Consider the following 22,906-nt stretch of genomic DNA (forward strand, 5'->3'; position numbering starts at 1 on the left):
CAACATGCCTCAATGACTATCGTCCAGTGGCCCTGACATCGATCGTAATGAAGTGCTTTGAGAGGTTGGTCATTAGGCACATCAACTCCAGACTCCGAGAATGCCTAGATCCACTGCAATTCGCATACCTCCACAACCGGTCCACAGCAGACGCCATCTCCCTTGCCCTACACTCATCCCTGGAGCATCTTGACAACAAGGACTCCTACATCAGACTCCTATTTATTGACTATTGTTCTGCCTTCAACACCATAATCCCAACCAAGCTCATATCAAAGCTCCAAACCTAGGACTTTGCTCTTCACCCTACAACTGGATCCTTGACTTTCTGACCCATAGACCACAATCAGTAAGAATAAACAACAACACCACCTCCACAATAATCCTCAATACTGGGGCCCCGCAAGGCTGCATACTTAGCCCCCTACTATACTCCCTATATACATACGACTCCGAGGCAAAATTTGGCTCCAACTCCATCTCCAGGTTTGCTGACGACACAACCATAGCGGGTCGGATCTTGAACAATGACGAGTCAGAATACAGGAGGGATAGAGAACCTAGTGGAGTGGTGTAATGACAACAATCTCTCCCTCAATGCCAGCAAAACTAAAGAGCTGGTCATTGACTTCAGGAAGCAAAGTATTGTGCACACCCCGGTGTGCATCAATGGGGCTGAGGTGGAGATGGTTGACAGCTTCAAATTCCTAGGTGTGCACATCACCAGAAATAAGTCCGGGTCCACCCAGATCGACGCTATGACCAAGATAGCATAGCAGTGCCTATACTTCCTCAGGAAATTCAGCATGTCCACACTGACATGGCCAAAACATCAGCCTCTCTTGTCCCTGGCCTCCCGGCTCTTCCGACACTCCAAAGATCGCCACCTTTGGACTCGGCACCACCCGTTTTTTAAGTATCGTGGACATAACCTTAGCAAAACCCTGCCAAAACCATCCAAGCTTCGGGCATGCCCAAAACATATGGACGTGGTTTGCTGGACCTCCTGCGTACCTCGCACACCTGTCCTCTACCCCAAAGAACTTGCTCATCCGGGCCACCATCATGTGTGCCCGGTGAACTACCTTAAATTGTATCAGGCTAAGCCTGGCACATGATGAGGATGTGTTAACCCTGCTTAAGGCATCCGCCCACAGACCCCCCTCTACCTCTCCCCCTAGCTCATCTTCCCACTTACCCTTTTAGTTCCTCTATCTGAGTTTCCTCCGACTCCATAAGTTCTTTGTAGATATCTGATACTCCCCACTCCCATCCATGTTTTGGAAACTACCCAGTCCTGTATCCCGTGTTGGCAGGAGCGGGAAGGTCGGAAATCCAGTACCTGCAGATATCTCAGAAAATCCGGTACCTGCAGATATCTAAACCCATTCCTTGCTTGCTGTTCAAATTTCTCCTCCAAATCCTCCCCCCCTCCCCTCCCCTCTCCCCTTCTGAGGGCGCGGGCAGCATAATCAAAGACCCCTCCCACCCAGCTTACTCACTCTTCCAACTTCCCATTGGGCAGGAGATACAAAAGTCTGAGAACACGCAGACTGAAAAACAGCTTCATCCCTGCTGTTACCGGACTCCGAAACGACCCTCTTATGGACTGATCTGATTAATACTACACTCCTGTATACTTCACCCGATGCCGGTGTCTATGTATTTACCTTGTGACGGCCTTTTACGTATTTTCTTTTCATGTACTTAATGATCTGTTTGAGCTGCAGGCAGAAAAATATTTTTCACTGCACCTTTGTACACGTGACAATAAACAAATCCAACCCATCCATCCAATGATCTATCTCCAACTACCTCTGCCGGCTATTGGGGAAGGAGATGCTGCAGCTTTTTATTGAAACAGTGATTGACCTGCCCAACTCCTCAACCCCAACTTTTATTAAAAAAACACAAAATGCTGGAAATATTCAGAATGTCAAGAAGCATGTGTACAAAGAGACAGGAAACTAACGATTCAGGCCTATGTTCTTGCATTCGAACCCAGCCTTCATTGTTACCTGGACCTCCGGTAACGTGAGGGGAGGATGGTTCTTTCTGATGTCATCGCGCTCAGCGTGAGGCGGGTCGTTCTTTCAGATACGACCCGCCTTTCTTTCAGATGGCATCGCGTGAGGCGAGTCGTTCTTTTCGATGTCACCGCGCTCAGCGTGAAGCGGTCGTTATTTTTTATGATGTCACCGCGCTCAGCGTGTGGCGGGTCGAACGTCCTGATGTCATCGCGCTCAGCGTGTGGCTGGTCGATCGTGCAGATATCATTGCGTTCAGCGCGAGGGGTGGGGTGTTCCGTGCCGCACTTCCTGGTTCTACCCCTCGCGCTCTGGGCCAGGACTTCCTCAATCGTGCAAACTTTTTGGACATCTTGTGGCAGCAGCAAATTTTAGAATTAACAAGAAATACAAATTAATTACAGCAACATGTCGAAACCGCCGCCTAAACCAGCCAAACCAGGTAAGGTGTGTTTCCCTTCATGTTTATATGAACTTGGGAGCCTGATTCACTGACTTCATACCTATTTCCCCACAGAGAGCTTCATGTAAAATCTCTCCTGAGGAGTTTGAAGCTTTTCTCTCCGGGCTCTCATTGTAACTTTGAGTCCAGAGCCTCTACCGAATCCGCTGGTGATTTTAAGTCAATTAAATACGATCAATTAAAAATCAATTTAAATACGAAACATAATTCTTTCTCACTCAGACGCTCTTTTGTTTTTACATTTTCCCAGCAAAAGTGAAGGATTTGGGGGTAAGTCGGGATAAATGTCGCAGAGTTGGTTCCTCTCCTCTCGGTGTCAACGCAGCTGAGATCCATGGGTGGGGTTCAGGAGGCAGCTGCCCCTGTGATTGACAAACTCCTACCTCCCGGGCTCCACTTTGTCAAAGATATTAAATGCCTAGTTTGCATTAGTTCACTTATTCCTAGTGTCAAGTTGTGACCTGGTGTTGACATAAAAATAACTATCCTCTGTTGGCTGAATGGATCTGCAGCATGTTCCTGCCCCCCCCCCCCCCCCCACAATGTCAGTTTGTCATTCTTTCTGTCTGCGCTGCTAACACTTGTGGGTTACCACGAGCGACCATAATTGTAGGCTTTTCTTCAAATATTACTTGGAAGCATTCATTAAACTACATTTTTGCGATTTACTCATGTAATTGTACAGCATTTTGTGCAAGAACCGATGCTCGGTGCAATGTATAGACCACATTCTGATCTTTACCTCGGTCTTCTATCTCTTAAACCAAAATTCGACAACCTAAAACCAGTGTTGAATCATAAAAATACTACAGTTGAAAATTTCAGACCTGTACTAGCTACTCAGGATCAGTGTCTCTGGCGACTCTCCCTACGCGGATCCTTCACCCTCCCTGATCAGGAGCAGAGCTTGACTGTCTGGCTGAACGCAGGCGTGGCCCTGAGACACAACAGTAAATGACCTCTGGATTGTATATACAGCAGTTTTCTCTTCTGGAGAATGATGATGAGCACTCTAGTGAGCCGTTGCCATTTTCAAATGAAAAGTCTGGTTTAATGTAACATATCTAAATAACCAAAACACTTTCAGTAGATTTAATTTCTGTGTTAGCAGCAAAAATAATACATTAGTCGTAGTTTGTCTTTAAAATGGGCCTTCCTTGCTTTACAAATGTGTTACATATCAGCTTGATTTTGCTGCCAATTAAAACTACCACTTAAAATCAAACTTCGACATCCCCCCTGCACCCCCATAGTTCGAAAGCAAGAATGCTGCCTGTTTAGCCGAAATTCATGGTGTAACAATGAATGAAAATAATTCTAAGATGGATGACTTGTATGAATTTATAATTATAATCTTGGAGATTGTTGTATGATCCCCATTACCTCATGCTAATTGTTAGGTGAGAAACATAGAATCATATCGTGGAATCATAAAATCACTACAGTGCTAAAAGAGGCCATTCGGCCCATCGAGTCTGCACCGATCTTTCAAAATGAGCAATCTACCTATACCCACTCTTTCTCTCTCTCTCTTCCCCCCCCCCCCCCCATACCTGTAACCCCATGACCTAAGCTGCACATCCCTGGACTTTAAGGGGCCATTTATCATGGCAAATCCACCTAACCTGCACATCATTGAACTGTGGGAAGAAACTGGAGCACTTGGAGGAAACCTGTGCAGAAACGGGGAGAACTTACAAACTCCACAGTCAGTCACCCAAACCTGAATGGGAACCTGGGTTTCTGGTGCTGTGAGGCTGCAGTGCTAATCAATGTGCTGCAGTGCCACCCATGATTCTGTTCGCTCTTTTGTCTGGCATTCCAACTGGAAGGGCTGGATGTGCATTCTCAATAACTTCTGTGCAACTACATCCTTTGCTAGTAGCATCTGACAAAAGGTGTAATGTAGATTATGTAGTTATTGACAGATTCGCTTTGGCCAGCAATGTGCATAGAATTAATTACCTGCGTTGGTTAAATTTTATTTTTAGTTAATTGAGAATACCTTGAGTAGGCTACTGATTTTGTACATCCACAACCCAGTACCAAACCTGTTCATAGAACTGTCACTTCATTCAGAACATATCACAACTTGCATTTAAGTAGTGCTTTTTAACTTCACAAAATATCCCAAGACTTTGGGAGTGTTATTGGACAAAATTTGACACTGAGACACAAGATAACATTAGGACAGTTTATCAATAGCTTAGCCAAAGAGGTTGGTTCTAAAGAGAGATGGAGGAGAGAAATTCCAGCGCTTTGTGCCGAGACAACTATTGATCTGGCCAGCAATAGTTGAACAATTTGTGATGAATGTTAAAATTGTTATATTTTACATTGGTTGCAATATTTTAAACCCAGGGTTAAGGTATATCTGTTGCAGTAATATTATTAAAGAACCTAGGTTAAGGTACCCAGACTGTGATTGCTAAGCTGTAAGTAAGGAGTCTTAAAAGATTGAGTAATTATTAATTTTAACCACTTGGTCACTGATAAAGGGCTAATTAAATCATGTTTTGAACTTTGTGGGATACAGATGAATTAATTAAAGGGAGGAGCCAGGTCTACCTGTAGATTTGAAATCTGATGTAGGATTTTAAGTTGAACAACAGTTCTACCAAATTCTGTTAGGTTGAGCAGAGGTGTACTGGATCTGCTTTTGAAAGATTCTCTCACCAAAAGTCTCGACAGAGCTAAGCAAGTACCCTGTTTTGTTAACTTTATAAGTGTCATTTGACGGTGTGGATTGCTTAATTGAAATTAATGGCAGGTGTAGATAGTAAATTACCAAGTGAACTATTTAATAATTGTACAGCTATTTATTTGATGCTAATGTGGTTAGTTCTGAGTTTAAAATTAAAATTAGTTTTAATATAAAAGTACCTATTGGTAAGAATGATCGCTCCTGGCATGAAGTATCCTTTCCTCACAGTTCCGGATCTTGTCCAGTATCTAAAAAAAAAGTTGGGGTCTGGTCTGATACGCCATCAAGTTAAAATTATGGATGCACAAGAAGACCGAATTGGGAATAATTTTGCAGGCTTGTAGGACCAGCAGCAGCTAGAGATATAACCTTTCCTATTATTGTTTTAAATGAGCAATATTGACCGGGGGGGGGGGGGGGGGGGGGGGAAGTAACAAATGTTAAGTCTCAAATAAACTGGGGCAATATGTGGTTGAGAATGTTTTGCTGCGTGGTACTTGTGGATAAGGTTGTATCTTCCTGTGACATAAGACCTACTTTAGTGACTTAATTTCCAGCTGACTGCCTAAATGATACATATCATCAATATTTATATTTTGGCTGTGGTTTGATGGCTATTTTGAGCCAGATATAGGGCATAATAACTTCATTGCAGTGTTAATGTAAGTCTACTTGTGACAGTAAAGATTATTATTATATCATCTGAGTTATTTCAGCTCAGAGGGTCAACAGTATAAAGCTCCAAGTGAATGATTTTTGGATAAAATATAACACCTCTCTTTCAGGGAGAAAATATTGAAGTGTTTTTTCTGCGGAGAGATATTTTGGTTAAAGCTATTAATTTGAAACAGTCTTTCTTCTGTAAGTTACTGGAGCTTAGAAAATGTTGCACAGGTTTTTTATTAATTGGCATTTGTATCCTCTTACATGAATATTGCTCAAGTGATGGGGTGATGTGGATGGAGTTGTTCCCATTGTGTGCTAATGTTGCATGTTAGATCAGTAATTAACAGAAAAGGCACTTGGATCAACGATGGGGCTGAAAGTGATTCTGGTTACAAATGTTTGTTGTGATTTGAAAGCAAAAACGTGGAAAATAGTAAACTTCCTAAAAGACAACAAAAACTGTTTATATTTATAAAACACATTTAGGGTGCAGCACAATAGCACAGTGGTTAGCTCTGCTGTCTCACGGCGTCGAGGCCCCAGGTTCGATCCTGGCTCTGGGTCACTGTCCGTGTGGAGTTTGCACATTCTCCCCGTGTTTGTGTGGGTTTCGTCCCCACGACCCAAAGATGTGCAGGGTAGGTGGATTGGCCACACTAAATTGCCCTTTAATTGGAAAAATGAATTGGGCACTCTAAATTTAGTTTAAAAAAAATAAAAAAATAATGAAACACATTTAACTTAATAATATAACCGAAGATGCTTCACAGGAACATTGTAAAACAAAATATGGCACCAAAAACATTTTTAAAAGCTAGGTCAGATGACCAAAAGCCTAATCAGAGGTGTGATTTGTGGAGTAGAATGTGGATGGCCAGTCAAAAATGCATTGGAATATTCCGGTCTCGAGGTAATGAAGGCATGAATCAGTGTTTCATCAGTAGATGAGCTGAAACATGGAAATTTGATGCAGTGAGCTTCAACGTTGGCTTTAGAAGCTCAATAGACTAATCTTTATCAGATAGCAGGGAGGATTCGAGATCAGCATTTCTCTTCCTAGCTCTAAATCTCTGTCTGCAACAGGGTGCTTGAGTCTGGATGTTCATCCATGTCCAGGAGTTGAATGTACCTCTTGTCCTCTCTTTTTGATCAGTTAGTGATACAAAATAAATGGAACTGTTTGAAATCATATTCTATTTACATATTTCATGCAAAATAAATAAGTTTGCTGGTTCACTCGTTGCAGCCTCCTGATGAGCAACAATCCCAACTGCCCCATCCTATTTTGTGGTTGACTTTGTTGTGCTCACTGAGGGTAATCTGGCCAATGTCTTCCACGTCTGACCTGTGCCGACTAAGTGCTAACCCTGTGGACTCTGCCAGCAGATCAACTATCACTAACCCTCTTCGCAGTTCCCTCTAGAATATCCGTTCATTTATGGACAACGTCTTTGCCATCCATGAGCTTGGGTGTGGATGCTTGCATCAATATCATTGGCCTTGACAGAAATATGGCTAAAGTAAATCACATCTTCCCCTTTAAAAAAAAAGCCACCCTGCCTGACCATATGTCCACCTCCAGATGGTCATGTTGTCCACGTGCTGCATCCAAATGCTCCTCTGGACCCTTATTTCAGCATCTCACTTTGTTCCATCTGTGACATCATCTCAAAACACTATCAATTTTCATGTATGCTAATGAAACCCAGCTCAACCACACCAACACCTCTCTCGATCAGTATATTTCCTCTAGATTGTCTGATATCCAATCCTGGATGAGCAGAAATCTCTTGCAACTAAACAGTGAGAGAACCACAGCTATCAAGTGGCACTTGCTTAGCAATAACCTTCTTACTGATGCTCACTCTAGAGGTGAGAGTGACGGCCCTTGACATCAAGACTGCATTTGACTGAGTATGGCATCATTGAATCCGAGCAAATGGGAGTCAATGGAAATTGTGGGTGGGGAAGGACAAACCGCTGATTGGAGTCATACCGAGCAGCAAGAAAGATGTCTGTGAGGTCAGTCATCTCTGCTCCAGGACATCACTGTCGTAGTTCCTCAGGGTAAGAACTAGGCCTAATGATTTTCAGATGCTTCATCAATGACCTTCCTGCTATCACAGGTCTGAAGTGGGGATGTTCGCTGATCAGTGCACAATGTTTAGCACCATTCGTGATTCCTCCGATACTAAGCAGTCCATATCCAAATGCAGCAAGGTCTAGACAATATCTAGGCTTGGGCCGATGAATAACATTCATGCCACACAAGTGCCAGGCAATGACCATCTCCAACAAGAGAGAATCTAACTGTGCCTCTTGTTGTTCATTGGCATTACCTTCACTGATGCCCCACGATCAACATTTTGGGATTGACATTGACCAGAAGGTGAACTGGACCAACTACATGAATGCTATGGATACAAGAGCAGGTCAGACCCCCCCCTCCCCCCCCTCCTCCTCCTCCTCTCCTGTTGGAATACTCTCCACTTCCCTGGATGAGTGCAGCTCCAACAACTCAAACTCAACACTAACCAGGACAAAGCAGCCCACTTGATAAATACCCCACCACATACACCCAAAAGCCTGTCTACCATCTATAAAGCACAAGCCATGAGTGTGTTTGAATACTCTCCACTTTCCTGGATGAGTGCAGCTCCAACAACTCAAACTCAACACCATCTAGGACAAAGCAGCCCACTTGATAAGCACCCCACCACAAACAATCAGTCCCTCCACCATCGATGCACTGCAGCAGCAGAATGTACCATCTGCAAGATGCACTACAGGAACTCACCAAGGCTCCTTAGACAGCATCTCCCAAAACCATGACGATTGCCATCAAGAAGAAGGGCAGCAGACACATGGAACACCAACATGTGCATGTTCTCTTCCAAGCCACTCGCCATCCTGACTTCCATGTTGCTGGGTCAAATCCCTGAGTGACTTTGTCATCTTGATAATCTTCTCCAGCCTTAAAACCCTCTGCGATGCCTGTGCCCATCCGTTAAGTGATCTTTTGTTAGTCCCAACCCATGCGATTGTTTGAGTTGATGTTGGGTATTAATGATGCTCATGAGATTAAAGATGGAAGAACTGTTAATGGGAGTGACTGGTAATACCTAACTGAAGGGTATATATTGTAGACCTATAGATTTGTAACAAATGGCAATAAGCAAAGCATTCTGGGCATTATTACCAAATTAGTTGAATTGCAAACCCAGAAGCCATGTTGAAGCTGTAGACACACCTGATCCGAACCTGTCTGGAGCATTGTGTACATCTTGGCTCACCTACATGATGAGTCCTTGGAAGTTGTACAGAGGAGAACAACAAGATTGATGGATAGTGTTGAAGGGAAGAACTATTAGAAATATCTGGATCACTTTTTGTATTAGTTCTTGCCTGGATAGAGTGGATCTGGAGAGGATGTTTCCACTGCAGGAAAAACCAGAACCAGAGGACACAATCTCAGACTAAAGGGACGATTGTTTAAAACGGAGATGAGGAGGAATTTCTTCAGCCAGAGGGTGTTGAATCTGTGGCACTCTTTGACACAGATGGCTGTGGAGGCCAATTCACTGAGTGTCTGTCTTTAAGACAGAGATAGATTGGTTCTTGATTAATAAGGGGATCAGGGGTTATGGGGAAAAGGCAGGAGAATGGGGATGAGAAAAATATCAGCCATGATTGAATGGCAGAGCAGACTCGATTGGGCCGAGTGGCCTAATTCTGCTCCTATGTCTTATGACATTACTATCTTTTCAAACTTTTTTATTAAGGCATTTATAAACATTTGCATAAAACAACAACCAAAACGAAGAAAAAGAGAACAAACGGGAAATCTCAAGCAATAAATAACCCCCAATCCTCCCCGCCGTTCCCCTCCATCCAACCTGCTCCCCCATTTTTACCCCCTATAAACCCCCCCCCCCCCCCAACTACTGACGACTTAACTATCTTTGAAGAAGTCAATAAACAGCTTTCATCTCCGAGCAAGCTCCCCCACAGACCCCCTCAAGGCGAACTTAATCTTTTCCAGCTTATGTAATTCCACGTGGTCGTTCAGTACGCCCCCGGTTTCAGCGACTTCGAGTCCCTCCACTCCAACAAGATCCGTCTCCTGGCTACCAGGCAGGCAAAGGCTAAGACGTTGCCTCTCTCATCCCCAGGACTCCCGAATCTGAAAACTGCCACTTCAGGACTCTGGACCACCTTCAACACCTCAGACATAATGTCAGCGAATGTAAAGTAGCAGACCGCCTGCATATAGCGGAACTCGATGCTCCAGCCCACCCGCACTATCCCTTTCCAACTCCTTGACACTCTGAGCTCCATTGCCAATGGCTCTATCGCCAAGACTAAATTCATTGAGGAGAGTGGGCATCCCTGCCTTGTCCAACGATGCAGTCCAAAATACCCCAAACTCACCTGATTCATCCTAACCCTCACTACCGTCGCCCTACATAGCAACCAGACCCAATCCACAAATCCATGCCCTAACCTGAAGTGTCCCGCTACTTCCCACAAATATTCCCTTTCTACTTTATCAAAGGTTTTCTCTGCATCCATAGTGACCGACACTACAACCTGTCCTACCGGGGGCATCATGATCACATTTAATAAGCACCTAACATTCGCAGAGATATTCCTCCCCTTTGCAAACCGTGTCTGATCCTCCCCTATCACATCCGGCACACAGTCCTTGATCCGCGAGGCCAAGATCTTTGCCAATAGCTTGACATCCACATTTAGCAGCGAGATCGGGCGGTATGACCCGCTTTGCTCCGGGTCCTTGTTCTTCTTAAAAATTAAGAATATTGAAGCCTGCGATAACGTAGGAGGAAGCAACCCCTTCCCCCTCACCTCATCGTATGCTCTGACCAACAGGCGCCCCAGATCCTCAGAAAACAGCTTATAAAATTCCTCCGGGAACTCATCCGGGTCTGGGCCTTCCCTGCCTGCATCGCCCCCATGCCCTCCATCACCTCCACCAGTCCAATGGGTGCCCTGAGCCCCTCTACGAGATCCTTCTCCACTTTAGGGAACTCCAACCTATCTAGAAATCGCCGCATTTTCTCTTCCCCTGCCGGGGGCTCTGATTCATATAACCTCAATGCCCTATTCGCCTCCACCGGGTCCAAGATTAACCGCTTGGATGTGTCCGATCGACCTCCAGGGGCCGTTGGAAGACCCCCTCCCCAATTAGCTGCACCAACATCTTGGCCACATAAGAGCCTGTGTCTGCTCCCTTGATGCCCTCCGCTATCCCCACTATTCTCAGATTCTGCCTCCGGGAGCGGTTCTCGAAATCCTCCACTTTCTCCTTGGGGGATCTTCTGGGTCTTCCTCAGCATCCCAATTTAGGCTGCCAATGAGGTAAGCTGCTCCTCCTGCTCCTTCACCGCCTTCTGGATCGCCTGGCTCTGGGTCTCCGGCCTCAGCTCCACATGGTCAATCCCCGCTCTCAGCGGGCCTACCACCTTCGCCTGGTCCTCCTGAGCTTCCCTCCTCTGTTGGCTGAACGTTTTGTTTAGAAAGTCCACCAACTGATCCGTCAACCATTGGGCTGGGAGGGCCGACCCTCTACCCTCCGTCATCTTCCCCTGTGTCGCACAAAGAGTTTCTTGTTCCTGCAGCTCCTTTCCTCTAGACCCACTTCTGGGCTGCGGATTCATCCACCGACCTCACCAGTGGAGTATATTTGTTCTCCACCAGTTCTACACCTTTGTTCTCCAAAACATCCACCCGGTAACTGGGGAAAAGGACCAAAACAACCGCCTCGAGTGGAAGCTGCCAAATGTGCGACCACTCACACCATCGCCGCCACTGGAAGTCTAGCTGCAAAACACATTATCAGATAGTAATTGATGCAGCGATCATGTCATGTTTTAAGCATGGATTGGCTACTGTTTGAGATAAAGGTGTATGGATGCACATGATATTGAGCTCATGTAGAAAATAAACACTGCCTTTGACTGGTTGCCCTAATATGCAGGATTCCACGTATAATCATTCTGTATCTAATTCTGTGTAGGCTCATGATTGTGAAGGGTAAAATTAGTATTGGCATCAGAAAGTTTTGTTTTCATATACAGTTATCTCCTGAATTGGATTGCTGGAATGAATAACTGATTCTAACTGGATGTTGTTATTGGAACTTCATAAAACTGCTATTCTACAGAGGTCAGTTGGGATGAAAGGTTTGGTTCATTCAAATCTATCTCTCTCGCCATGTGCAGTATTTGAGAACTCTCAGTCATGATCAAATAACTCCATTGTATACCAAGATGTATGAATTTTCGTGAATGAATTTTCGGGTTGGTTTGCTGCCAGGCATCCGGGTTCAATTCCAGCCTTAGTTGACTGTGGAGTTTGCCTGTTCTACCTGTGTCTGCATGGGTTTCCTCCCACTGTCTCGAGATGTGCAGTTTAGATGGATTGGCCATGCTAAATTGCCCTTTAGTGTCTAAAAGTTAGTTGGGGTTACGGGAATAGTGCAGGGAGTCGGCATAAGTTGGGTGAACTTTGTAGGGCCGGTGCAGCCGAATGTTCTTCTGCACTGCAGGGATTCTGTGGATTAAGCCAATTCATTAGTAACAACTAAGAGTTCTCAGTCTTTTAATTGAATTTTATTTCTAGAAGCCAGGCATTATAATTTGCAATAGGATAATGGCCAAATATTTAACTGTCAAAGGGAACAATTTTCCAGTGTTTTTTTTCCCCCATTGATATGGTGGTGGTAAATGCTCTTAATGTTGCTTTTATCAACGTGCTTCAGATTGGAGTGCATAAACTGAGCCAAGCTGACACTTGTACGAGGGGAAAATCTCACCTTTGAGAAGCTGACTCTTTCAATCAATCGTGCTTTTATGCTAAACTGAATCAGCTGGCGGCTAATGCATCTAGGCATTTACTGATGTGCTGGATTGGGTGGGCGTGACTAGGATACTCAGGCATGCACAAGGCTCTTTCTCAATCAATAGTTTTAGTGTATCCAGTGTGTTTTGTTTACTCCCTCTGATTTCCTGGCAGTATGTATGCAATGCAGTCTACACAGGGGTAGATTGAGAGGTTTCAACCTCTGCACCCAGCTAAGGGATGTGTGTCGAAGTTGTATTCCAAGCCATAATTCTCCTAAACTACGAGCTGTTACCAGATAATAGAGTTTAAAATTTGGAAGGTCTAATCCACCCTTATCCATGAAAGTTTTTTTCCATCTTGCAAATATTGTTTTCCTTTTGAAGATCATGACACATTTGGAAAAAGTTGTGTAGTCCAGGAAGAATTTCCATCTTAATTATTTTTGCCTACTACCCACGGATTGATATTGACAGCAACATAAGATGTGAAACTGAAATTCCTGACGGTCTTTAAGCAATTAGTCATGTTGCTAGCTGTCAAGCAAAATGTTAATTTGAAACAACCCTTTCCAATTCAGAAATGGATCTTTGGACTACTTGCTGTGTAGATTATCATGAGTGAAGACTAGAGACGGTTTAACCCTGAATAGTTTTTTCTGTATGGCAGTGAGCCATTGGGAAGGTTTATATAGTGCTGTATCCATCAATGAATATTCATGTACATATATGAACTTGATTTATTGGAATGAGCAAACCTCTAATTAACTCCACTGTTATTGTAAATAGTGTTCAAATCTTTTTAATGATTTAGCAAAAGTTAGTGGCATTTGTTACAGTGGCATGGTAATGAACATAGAAACATACAAAATTGGAGCAAAAGTAGGCCTATTGAATAAGATCATGCCTGATCTGTGTTTCAGCTTTCACATTCCCACCTATCCCCAATAACCCTCTTGCCTAACAATAATCTGTCTACCTCCGCCTTAAAAATATGCAATCCTGCCCACATCTACCTTGTCAAGACCATTCAGGATCTTGGCTCCTTTGCTCCCTTCTCTCTCCACAGATGCTGTCAGACCTGCTGAGATTGTCAGTATTTTCTGGGGGGTTTTCAGATTCTGGCATCCACATTAATTTGCTTTTATCCATTCAAGGTCTTGTTATACTTCAATCAAGTCACTGCTCACTCTTCTGAACTCCAGTGGAGATAAGCCCAGCTTGTTCAACTTATCCCTGTCCTAAGACAACCTGCTCATTCCAGTTATCAATCTAGTCAACCTTTTCTGAGCCATCTCCAAAGCATTCACATCCATCCTTAAATAAGGAGGCCAAAACTGCACACCGTATTCAAGATATGTATAACTGAAGCATAACACCCTTACAATTCCTCTCGTAATAAAGGATAGAATTCCATTAACCACCTTAATTATTTACTGTATCTGCACGCTAACTTTTTGAGACTCGTGCACGAGGACCGCTATGTCCCTCTCAACATCGGAATTCTACAGCTCTCCGTAGTAAGTAATACTCTGCTTTTTTGTTCTTCCTGCCAAAGTGAACAAGTTCACTTTCTGCTGCATTATACTCCATCTTGCAGATTATTGCCCACTCACTCACCCTATCAATATCTATCTGCAACCTCATGTCTTCACGCCATACTTTCCTGCCTATCTTTGTGTCACCTGTAAATTTAGCTATGCCTTTGCTCACTTCATCTAAGTACGAAGTCTTACAACACCAGGTTAAAGTCCAACAGGTTTGTTTCGATCCCATCGAAACAAACCTGTTGGACTTTAACCTGGTGTTGTAAGACTTCGTACTGTGCTCACCCCAGTCCAACGCCGGCATCTCCACATCATCACTTCATCTAAGTCATTGGATTGGATGTAGATTTGTCACTTGTACCGAGGTACAGTGAAATGTATTGATCTGCGTACAGTCCAGACTGTTCTATACATGAAAAAACATGGGACATAAGATAAATACACAATGTAAATACATAGACACAAAGATCGGGTGAAGCATACCGAGTGTAGTACTATATTTTTAAACATAAATTTAGAGTATCAATTATTTTTTTCCAATTAAGGGGCAATTTGACATGGCCAATCCACCTAACCTGTCCATCTTTGGGTTGTGGGGGTGAAACCCACACAGACACAGGGAGAATGTGCAAACTCCACACAGACTGACCCAGGGCCGGGATCGAACCTGGGTCCTAAGCGCCGTAGGCAGCAATGCTAACCACTGCGCCACCGTGTTGCCCCGAGTCTAGTATACTCGGTAGAGAAGATGTATGGAGAGATCAGTTCAACACTGGGGAAGAAGCTGTTTTAAACCTGTAAGTGTGTTCTCAGACTTTTGTGTCTCCTCCTGATGGAAGAAGCTGAAGAGAGAATACCCGGGTGGGAGGAGTCGTTGATTATGCTGCACGGTTTCCCAAGGCAGCGGGAGGTGTAGACAGTCAGTAGGTGAGAGGCGGGTTCACGCGATGGACTGGACTGTGTTCACGACTCTCTGTAGTTTCTTAGTGTTGGGCCGAGCAGTTGCCATACCAGGCTGTGATGCAGCCAGATAAGATGCTTTCTTTGGTGCATCTGTAAAAATTGGTAAGAGTCAATGTGGGCATGCCGAATTTTCTTACTTTCCTGAGGAAGTATAGGCGCTGTTGTGTTTTCTTCGCATCAGTGTAGGTGGACCAGGACAGATTGTTGGTGATGTGCACAGCGAGGAATTTGAAGCTGTCAACCATCTCTACCTCTGCACCAGTGATGCAGACAGGAGTAAGTACGATACTTCGCTTCCTGAGGTCAATGACCAGCTCCTTAGTTTTGCTGACATTCAGGTGGAGATTGTTGTTACACCATGCTACTGGGTTCTCTAAGCCCTTCCTGTACTCTGACTCATCATTGAGATCCGACCAACTACGGTCCTGTAATCAACCTTGTAGATGGCGTTGGAGCCAAATTTTGACATAGTTGAGGCACGATCAATTTGACTGGAGACGAAGTTGAATCCAAACTGAGGCTTTATTAGTATCAGGTGTGGCCTCTCAACAGCTGACAAAATAGCTGCGAGCTGGAGGTCACGCATATTTATAACCCGGCTCCTGGGCGGAGCGAGCATGCAGGGGCCCAGGTGAACCTGTAGTGCAGGTTCTCCCGTACAACCCCTAATATCAGAACACAGTGGTTTACCACATTCACCGCTTGTTAAAATTGAGTCCGGCGGGGGTGGTGGATAACTATATACAATTGGCAATCTTTAATATTTACAGAGCAGCAAAAAAAAATGTCTCTGGTCATCCGGCGGGCCGGTCAGACGTTCAGCCGGTCCGGCGCCTTGATGGTGCTTTGAGATCGACGAAGTGGAGCCAGCGATGTTGGTGCTGTCGTGGTCGAAGTTGACTCCAGGAGTGTACAAAAATCCTCTTCATCAACGGGGGTGGGCAGGGGGAGGACGGACGATCCTCGGGGGTGGGGGGGGGGGGGGGGGGGGGGGGGAAACCTGGTGCCAGGTCCCTGAGGGAGACGGTATCCTGGCGGCCATCGGGGAACGCCACATAGGTGTACTGTGGGTTTGCGTGGAGCAGGTGCACCCTTTCCACCAGTGGAGCTGCACATGTTTACGGGGAAGCACGGTTCCCGGAGCTGTGAGCCAAGTTGGAAGCGATACCCCGGATGTTGACTTGCTGGGGAAGGCAAAAAGACGTTCATGCGGTGTACTGTTAGTAGCAGTGCAGAGTAATGAGCAAATGGAATGTAGTGCATCAGGGAGGACCTCTTGCCAGCGGGAGGCCGGGAGATTTCTGGACCGTAGGGCCAGCTGGACAGCCCTCCATACCGTCCCATTCTCCCTTTCTACCTGTCCGTTTCCCTGGGGGTTGTAGCTCGTCGTTCTGCTGGAGGCGATACCCCTACTGAGCAGGAACTGACGTAGCTCATCACTCATGAATGAGGATCCCCTGTCACCGTGGATGTAGGCGGGGAAGCCGAACAGAGTGAAGATAGAATTAAGGGCTTTAATGACGGTGGCAGACGTCATGTTGGGGCATGGGATGACGAAGGGAAACCAGGAGTATTCATCGATCACACTGAGGAAATGTGTGTGTCGATCGGAGGAGGGGAGGGGGCCTTTGAAATCCACGCTGAGGCGTTCAAAGGGGTGGGAGGCCTTCACCAGGTGCGCGCGGTCCGGCTGGTAGACGTGCGGCTTGCACTCCGCACAGACCTGGCAGTCCTTGGTGATCGTACTTACTTCCTCGACGGAGTAGGGTAAATTTTGTGCCTTAATGAAGTGGTACAACCGAGTGACCCCTGGGTGACAAAAGGCTGTTGGACAGGGCCCGGAGTCGGTCTACCTGTGCGCTGAGGTTGTCAGGGTGATACTTAATCTCGTAATTCTAGGTGGAGAGCTCGATTCTCCACCGCAAAATTTTAGCATTTTTGATCTTGCCCCGCTGTTGTTCAACATGAAAGCTACCGACCGTTGGTCAGTGAGGAGAGTGAATCGCCTGCCAGGTAATGCCTCCAATGTCGCACAGCCTCAACGATAGCCTGGGCCTCCTTTTTGACGGATGAGTGCTGAATTTCAGAGGCATGGAGGGTGCGGGAAAAGAATGCCACGGGCCTGTCTGGTTTGGGGTGGCGGCAGGGGAAACGTCCGATGCGTCACTTTCTACTTGGAAAGGAAGTGTTTCGTCTACAGCGTGCATTCCAGCTTTGGCAATATCAGCTCTGATCTGGGGGAAAGCCTGTTGGGCCTCGGCCTTCAGGGGGAAATGAGTGGACTGTATGAGTGGGCGGGCCTTGTCCACATAGTTTGGGACCCACTGGGTGTAGTACGAGAAGAACCCCAGGCAGTGTTTGAGTGCCTTCTGACAGTGGGGGAGGGGGAGCTCCATGAGGGGGCGCATGTGGTTGGGATCGGGCCCCAGAACTCCGTTCTGGACTACGTAGCCGAGGATGACTAAGCGGTTTGTACGGAACACACACTTCTTGTTATACGTGAGGTTGAGGAGACTGGCGGTGCGGAGAAATTTAGCGAGGTTGGCGTCGTGGTCCTGCTGATCATGGCTGCAGATGGTCACATTGTCTAGATACGGAAACGTGGCCCGCAAGCCATCCTGGTCGACCATTCGGTCCATCTCCCTTTGGAAGACCGAAACCCCGTTGGTGACGCCGAAGGGGACCCTGAGGAAGTGATATATCCGGCCGTCTGCCTCGAAGGCGGTGTATGGCCGGTCCGATTTACGGATGGGGAGCTGGTGGTAATCGGATTTCAGGTCCACCGTTGAGAAGACCCGGTACTGTGCAATCTGGTTAACCATGTCAGATATGAGTGGGAGTGGGTACGCGTCGAGCTGCGTGTACCTGTTGATGGTCTGGCTGTAGTCCACGGCCATTCGGTTTTTCTCCCCAGACTTAACCACTACCACTTGAGCTGTCCAGGGACTGTAGCTGGCCTCAATGACTCCCTCCCGAAGCAACTGCTGGACCTCTGACCTGATGAAGGGCTTATCCTGGGTGCTGTACCGTCTGCTCCTGGTGGCGACAGGTTTGAAATCTGGAGTTAGATTGGCAAAGAGGGAAGGAGGATCGACCTTTAGGGTCGCAAGGCCGCACACCATGAGGGAGGGTCCGCCGAATTTAAGGGTCAGGCTCTGGGGGTTGCACTGAAAGTCCAGGCCGAGGATAAGTGCAGCGCAGAGGTTAGGGAGGACTTAGAGGCAAAAACCGTGGAACGCTACGCTTTGGATTGTGAGCGTGACCGTGCAGTACCCCCGGATTGCTACACGATGGGATCTGGAGGCCAGGGAGATACTTTGATTGGTAGAGTGTATCTTGAGGGAGCAGCGCCTTGCCGTATTCAGGTGTACAAATCTCTCGGTGCTCCCGGAGTCCAGTAGGCAGGAGGTCACATGGCCGTTGACTTTCACGCTGGTGGATGCGTTGGTCAGAGTATGTGGTCGGGACTGATCGATTGTCATGGATGCGAGCCGTGGTTGATCGTCGGGTAGTGAGGCGGCTGTTGAGTTGGAGTCCTGAAACGCCGTTGGTATCCATGTGCTGCAGGGTGGACAAGATGGCGGCGCCCGGAGGTCCTGGAGATTACAAAATGGCGGCACCCATGGAACGTACGTTGCGGGGGTGGAGCAAGATGGCGGCGCCCATAAACGCACGTGTTGTGCGGGGGAGAAGATGGCGGCGCCCATTGCTCGCACATGGCCTGGGGAGGAGAGGAGGATAGCGGCGCCCATTGTCGGTGACCGGGGGGCGGGGTGGGGACGACCGCAGCCGCTGAGCGGGCCTGGCACACTGCTGCGTAGTGGCCCTTCTTCCCGCAGGCCTTACAAAGGGCAGTGCTGGCCGGGCAGCGTTGGCGGGGATGTCTTTGCTGGCCGCGAAAATAGCATCGGAGCCCCCCGGAGATCACTGGCTGGCGCGTAGCACAGGCGTATTGGGTGGGTAGCGCCCCCGCTGGGGCGGCTGCCTGTGGGGCCCGTGAAGCGTAGGAGGAGTGGGCCGTGCAGTTGGGGGCGTAGGGCTGGACATTGTGCAGGGCGACCGTCATGGAAAGCGCTAGTGTTTTAGTCTCTGCGAGGTCGCGCGTGGCCCCTTCTCGGAGCCGCTGCCTGATAACATCAGACCCAATCCCAGTTACAAAAGCGTCCCGCATGAGGAGGTCTGAGTGCTCCTTAGCTGTAACGTCCTGGCAGTCACAGTCACGAACGACTGGGATCAGGGCCCTCCAGAAGTCCTCGATTGACTCACCAGGTAGTTTGAGTACGCGTTGCGAGCGCGTGTCTGGCGAAGAGTGTGTTCGCTTTCTGCTCATAATTTTCTTTGAGTCGAGTCATGGCATCCGCGTAATTGGGCGCATCCTGGATCAGCGGGAAGACTTTGGAGCTCAGTTTGGAGTACAATATTTGAATCTTCTGAGCCTCTGGAACAGGGGTTGGCGCCGCGTTGATATATGCTTCAAAACAAGCTAGCCAGTGCTGGAAGTCCTTTCTGGCGTCGCTTGCGTGTGGATCCAGCTGCAGGCTGATCAGTTACTAATAAATTGAGGCACGATCAATTTGACTGGAGACGAAGTTGAATCCAAACTGAGGCTTTATTAGTGTCAGATGTGTGGCCTCCCACAACAGCTGACGAAATGGCTACGAGCTGGAGGCCATGCGTATTTATAACCCGGCTCCTGGGCGAGCTAGCATGCAGGGGCCCAGGTGAACCTGTAGTGCAGGTTCTACCCTACAACCCTTAATATCAGAACACAGTGGTTTACCACAATAGTTGTGTGTGTATAGGGAGTATAGTAGAAGGCTAAGTACGCAGCCTTGCGGGGCCCCGGTATTGAGGACTATTGTGGAGGAGGTGTTGTTGTTTATCCTTGCTGATTGTGGTTTATGGGTCAGGAAATTGAGGATCCAGTTGCAGAGTGAGGAGCCAAGGCCTAGGTGTCGGAGCTTTGATATGAGCTTGGCTGGGATAATGGTGTTGAAGACCGAGCTGTATGTGGTGATGTAGTTAGCAGTGTGACCGCCAACCAGCTGGTGGCCCCAGTCATTTGTCATATGACATCCAACACTCGTCAGTTGGAAGTAAGGCGCACAACTGGACAGTCGTGCATCAGGTAGTTACAGGAGAGTTCATGAAACTCGAACAATAACTTAGTCTGTATAGCAGTGTTACCGCTCCACGTGTTAATAAATCGTCATTCTAGTCAAGTCACCAGCAATTCTGTGTGAATCATTGCAAAGACAAGGTCACAGAACACAACACTATAGTCAATGAATAGGAGTCTGACGTAGGGCATAGAAAAAAGAAAATTACAGCACAGGAACAGGCCTTCCGGCCCTCCAAGCCTGCACCGACCATGCTGCCTGTCTGAACTTTAAAAAAAAAAAACCTACCCTTCCAGGGGCCATAATCCTCTATTCCCATCCCATTCATGTATTTGCCAAGACGACCCTTGAAAGTCACTATCATATCTGCTCCCACTACCTCCTCCGACAGCGAGTTCCAGTCTCCCACCATCCTCCGTGACCTTGCCCCTCGCACCTTAAACCTATTGCCCCTAGTAATTGACTCTTCTACCCTGGGAAAAAGCTTATGACTGTCCACTCTGTCCATGCAGGTCATAATCTTGTAGACTTCTAAAAGGTCGCCCCTCAAACCCCGTCATTCCAGTGTGAACAAATAAGTTTCTCCAACCTCATAGCTAATGCTCTCCATGCCAGGCAACATCTTGGTAAATCTTTTCTGTATCGTTCCAAAGGCGCCATATCATTCTGGTAGTGTGGTGATCAGAATTGAGCACTATATTCCAAGTGCGGCCTAACTAAGGTTCTATAAAGCTGCAGCATGACTTGCCAATTTTTAAACTCAATGCCCCGGCTGATGAAGGCAAGCATGCCGTATGCCTTCTTGACTATCTTCTCCACCTTCAGTGTCCTGTGCACCCAGATCCCTCTGTCATACTCTTTTTTTTTTTTTTTAAAATGTATTAATTTAAAGTACCCAAGTTGTTTTTTTTTCCAATTAAGGGGCAATTTAGCATGGCCAATTCACCTAACCTGCACATTATGGGGTGAAATTCACACCGAAACTGGGAGTGTGCGCAAACTCCACACAGACAGTGACCCAGGGCTGGGATTCAAACCCAGGTCCTCAGCGGCATAGGCAGCAATGCTTGCCACGTGCCACCCTCCTCTGCCATACTCTTAAGGGTGCGACCATTTACTGTATGTCTATGTTAGACCATCCAAAATGCATTACCTCACATTTGTCTGGATTATCATAGATATCATAGAATTTACAGTGCAGAAGGAGGCCATTCAGCTCATCGAGCCTGCACCAGCCCTTTGAAGGAGCACCCTACTTAAGCCCCACACCTCCACCCTATTCCCTTTATCCCTGTAACCCAACCTAACCTTTTGGACATTAAGGGCAATTTAACGTGGCCAATCCACCTAACCTGCACATGTTTGGACTGTGGGAGGAAACCGGAGTACCCGGAAGAAACCCACGCGCACAAGGGGAGAACCTGCAGACTCCGCACAGACAGTGACCCAAGCCGGGAATCTAATCTGGGACCCTGGAGCTGTGAAGCAACTGTGTTAACCACTATGCTACCGTGGTGTCCATCTGCATGGATTAAACTCCACCTGCCATCTCTCCGCCCAAGTCTCCAACCGATCTGCATCCTCTGACGGTCCTCATCGCTATCTGCAATTCCACCAACCTTTGTGTCGTCCGCAAACTTACTGATCAAACCGGTTCCATTTTCCTCCAAATCATTTATATAAATTGCAAACAGCAAGGGTCTCGGCACTGATCCCCGAGGAATGCAGCCCTCCATTCAGAAACACACTCTTCCACTGCTACCCTCTGTCTTCTATAACTGAGCCAGTTCTGTATCCATCTTGTCAGCTCACCTCTGATCCCATGCGACTTTACCTTCTGTACCAGTCTGCCATGGGGACCTTGTCAAAGGCCTTACTGAAGTCCATGTAGACAATATCCACTGCCCTACCCTCATCAATCATCTTCATCACTTACTCGAAAAACTCGATCAAGTTAGTGAGACACGATCTTCCCTTCACAAAGCCATGTTGCCTACCGCTAATACTTAGTTCCAAGTGGAAGGGAATCCTGTCCAATAATTTCCCTACCACTGACATAAGAACCGGCCTGTAATTACCTGGATTATCCTTGCTACCCTTAAACAAAGGAACAACATTGGCTATTCTCCAATCCGCTGGGACCTCCCCTGTAGCCAGTGAGGATACAAAGATTTCCCTCAAGACACCACCAATTTCCACCCTTGCCTCTCCGTATTCTGGGGTATATCCCATCAGGCCCTGGGGACTTGTCTACCTCAATGTTTTTCAAGACCCCCAATACCTCCTTTTTGACCTCCTGACCCAAACTATCTAGACACCCTTCCCCAGACTCATCATCCACCAAGTCCTTCTCTTTGGTGAATACAGACAAAAACCCATGTATGCATTTTCTTTGATTTCTGCCAATCTTCTATCCATGCTAATATGTTATCCCTACACCATGAGCTTTAATTTTCTGCCAAGCACAGTATGCCCACAGGCTCCCCATTATCCACAGCACGTTACTCCTTCAAAGAATCCGAATAAATTGGTTAAACATAATTTTCCTTTCACAAA

The 22,906-nt window shown here is 46.8% G+C and overlaps 2 protein-coding genes across 6 annotated transcripts in view; one reads left to right on the forward strand and one right to left on the reverse strand.

The window, feature by feature from the left end:
• The window catches only part of LOC140429512 (nicotinamide riboside kinase 1-like), a 53,505-nt gene extending 51,273 nt beyond the window's left edge, over window positions 1-2,232 (reverse strand). For 3 of the 5 annotated variants that reach the window (XM_072516607.1, XM_072516606.1, XM_072516602.1), the window contains exon 1: window positions 2,019-2,232. The gene's annotated coding sequence lies outside the window, so the exon portion shown is untranslated. Of the gene's footprint in view, window positions 1-1,670; window positions 1,809-1,972 lie in introns of those variants that run through there. The other 2 variants (XM_072516604.1, XM_072516603.1) reach the window with 2 other exon arrangements.
• Window positions 2,233-2,291: 59 nt separating this feature from the next.
• Window positions 2,292-22,906, forward strand: part of ostf1 (osteoclast stimulating factor 1) — a 118,269-nt gene continuing 97,654 nt past the window's right edge. The window contains exon 1 of the mRNA XM_072516601.1: window positions 2,292-2,469. Within this exon, the coding sequence (XP_072372702.1) occupies window positions 2,436-2,469 (34 nt within the window). The 5' untranslated portion in view covers window positions 2,292-2,435. The remainder of the gene's footprint in view (window positions 2,470-22,906) is intronic.

Source organism: Scyliorhinus torazame, chromosome 9 (assembly GCF_047496885.1).
Source record: "Scyliorhinus torazame isolate Kashiwa2021f chromosome 9, sScyTor2.1, whole genome shotgun sequence".
NCBI classification, from domain to species: Eukaryota; Metazoa; Chordata; class Chondrichthyes; order Carcharhiniformes; family Scyliorhinidae; genus Scyliorhinus; species Scyliorhinus torazame.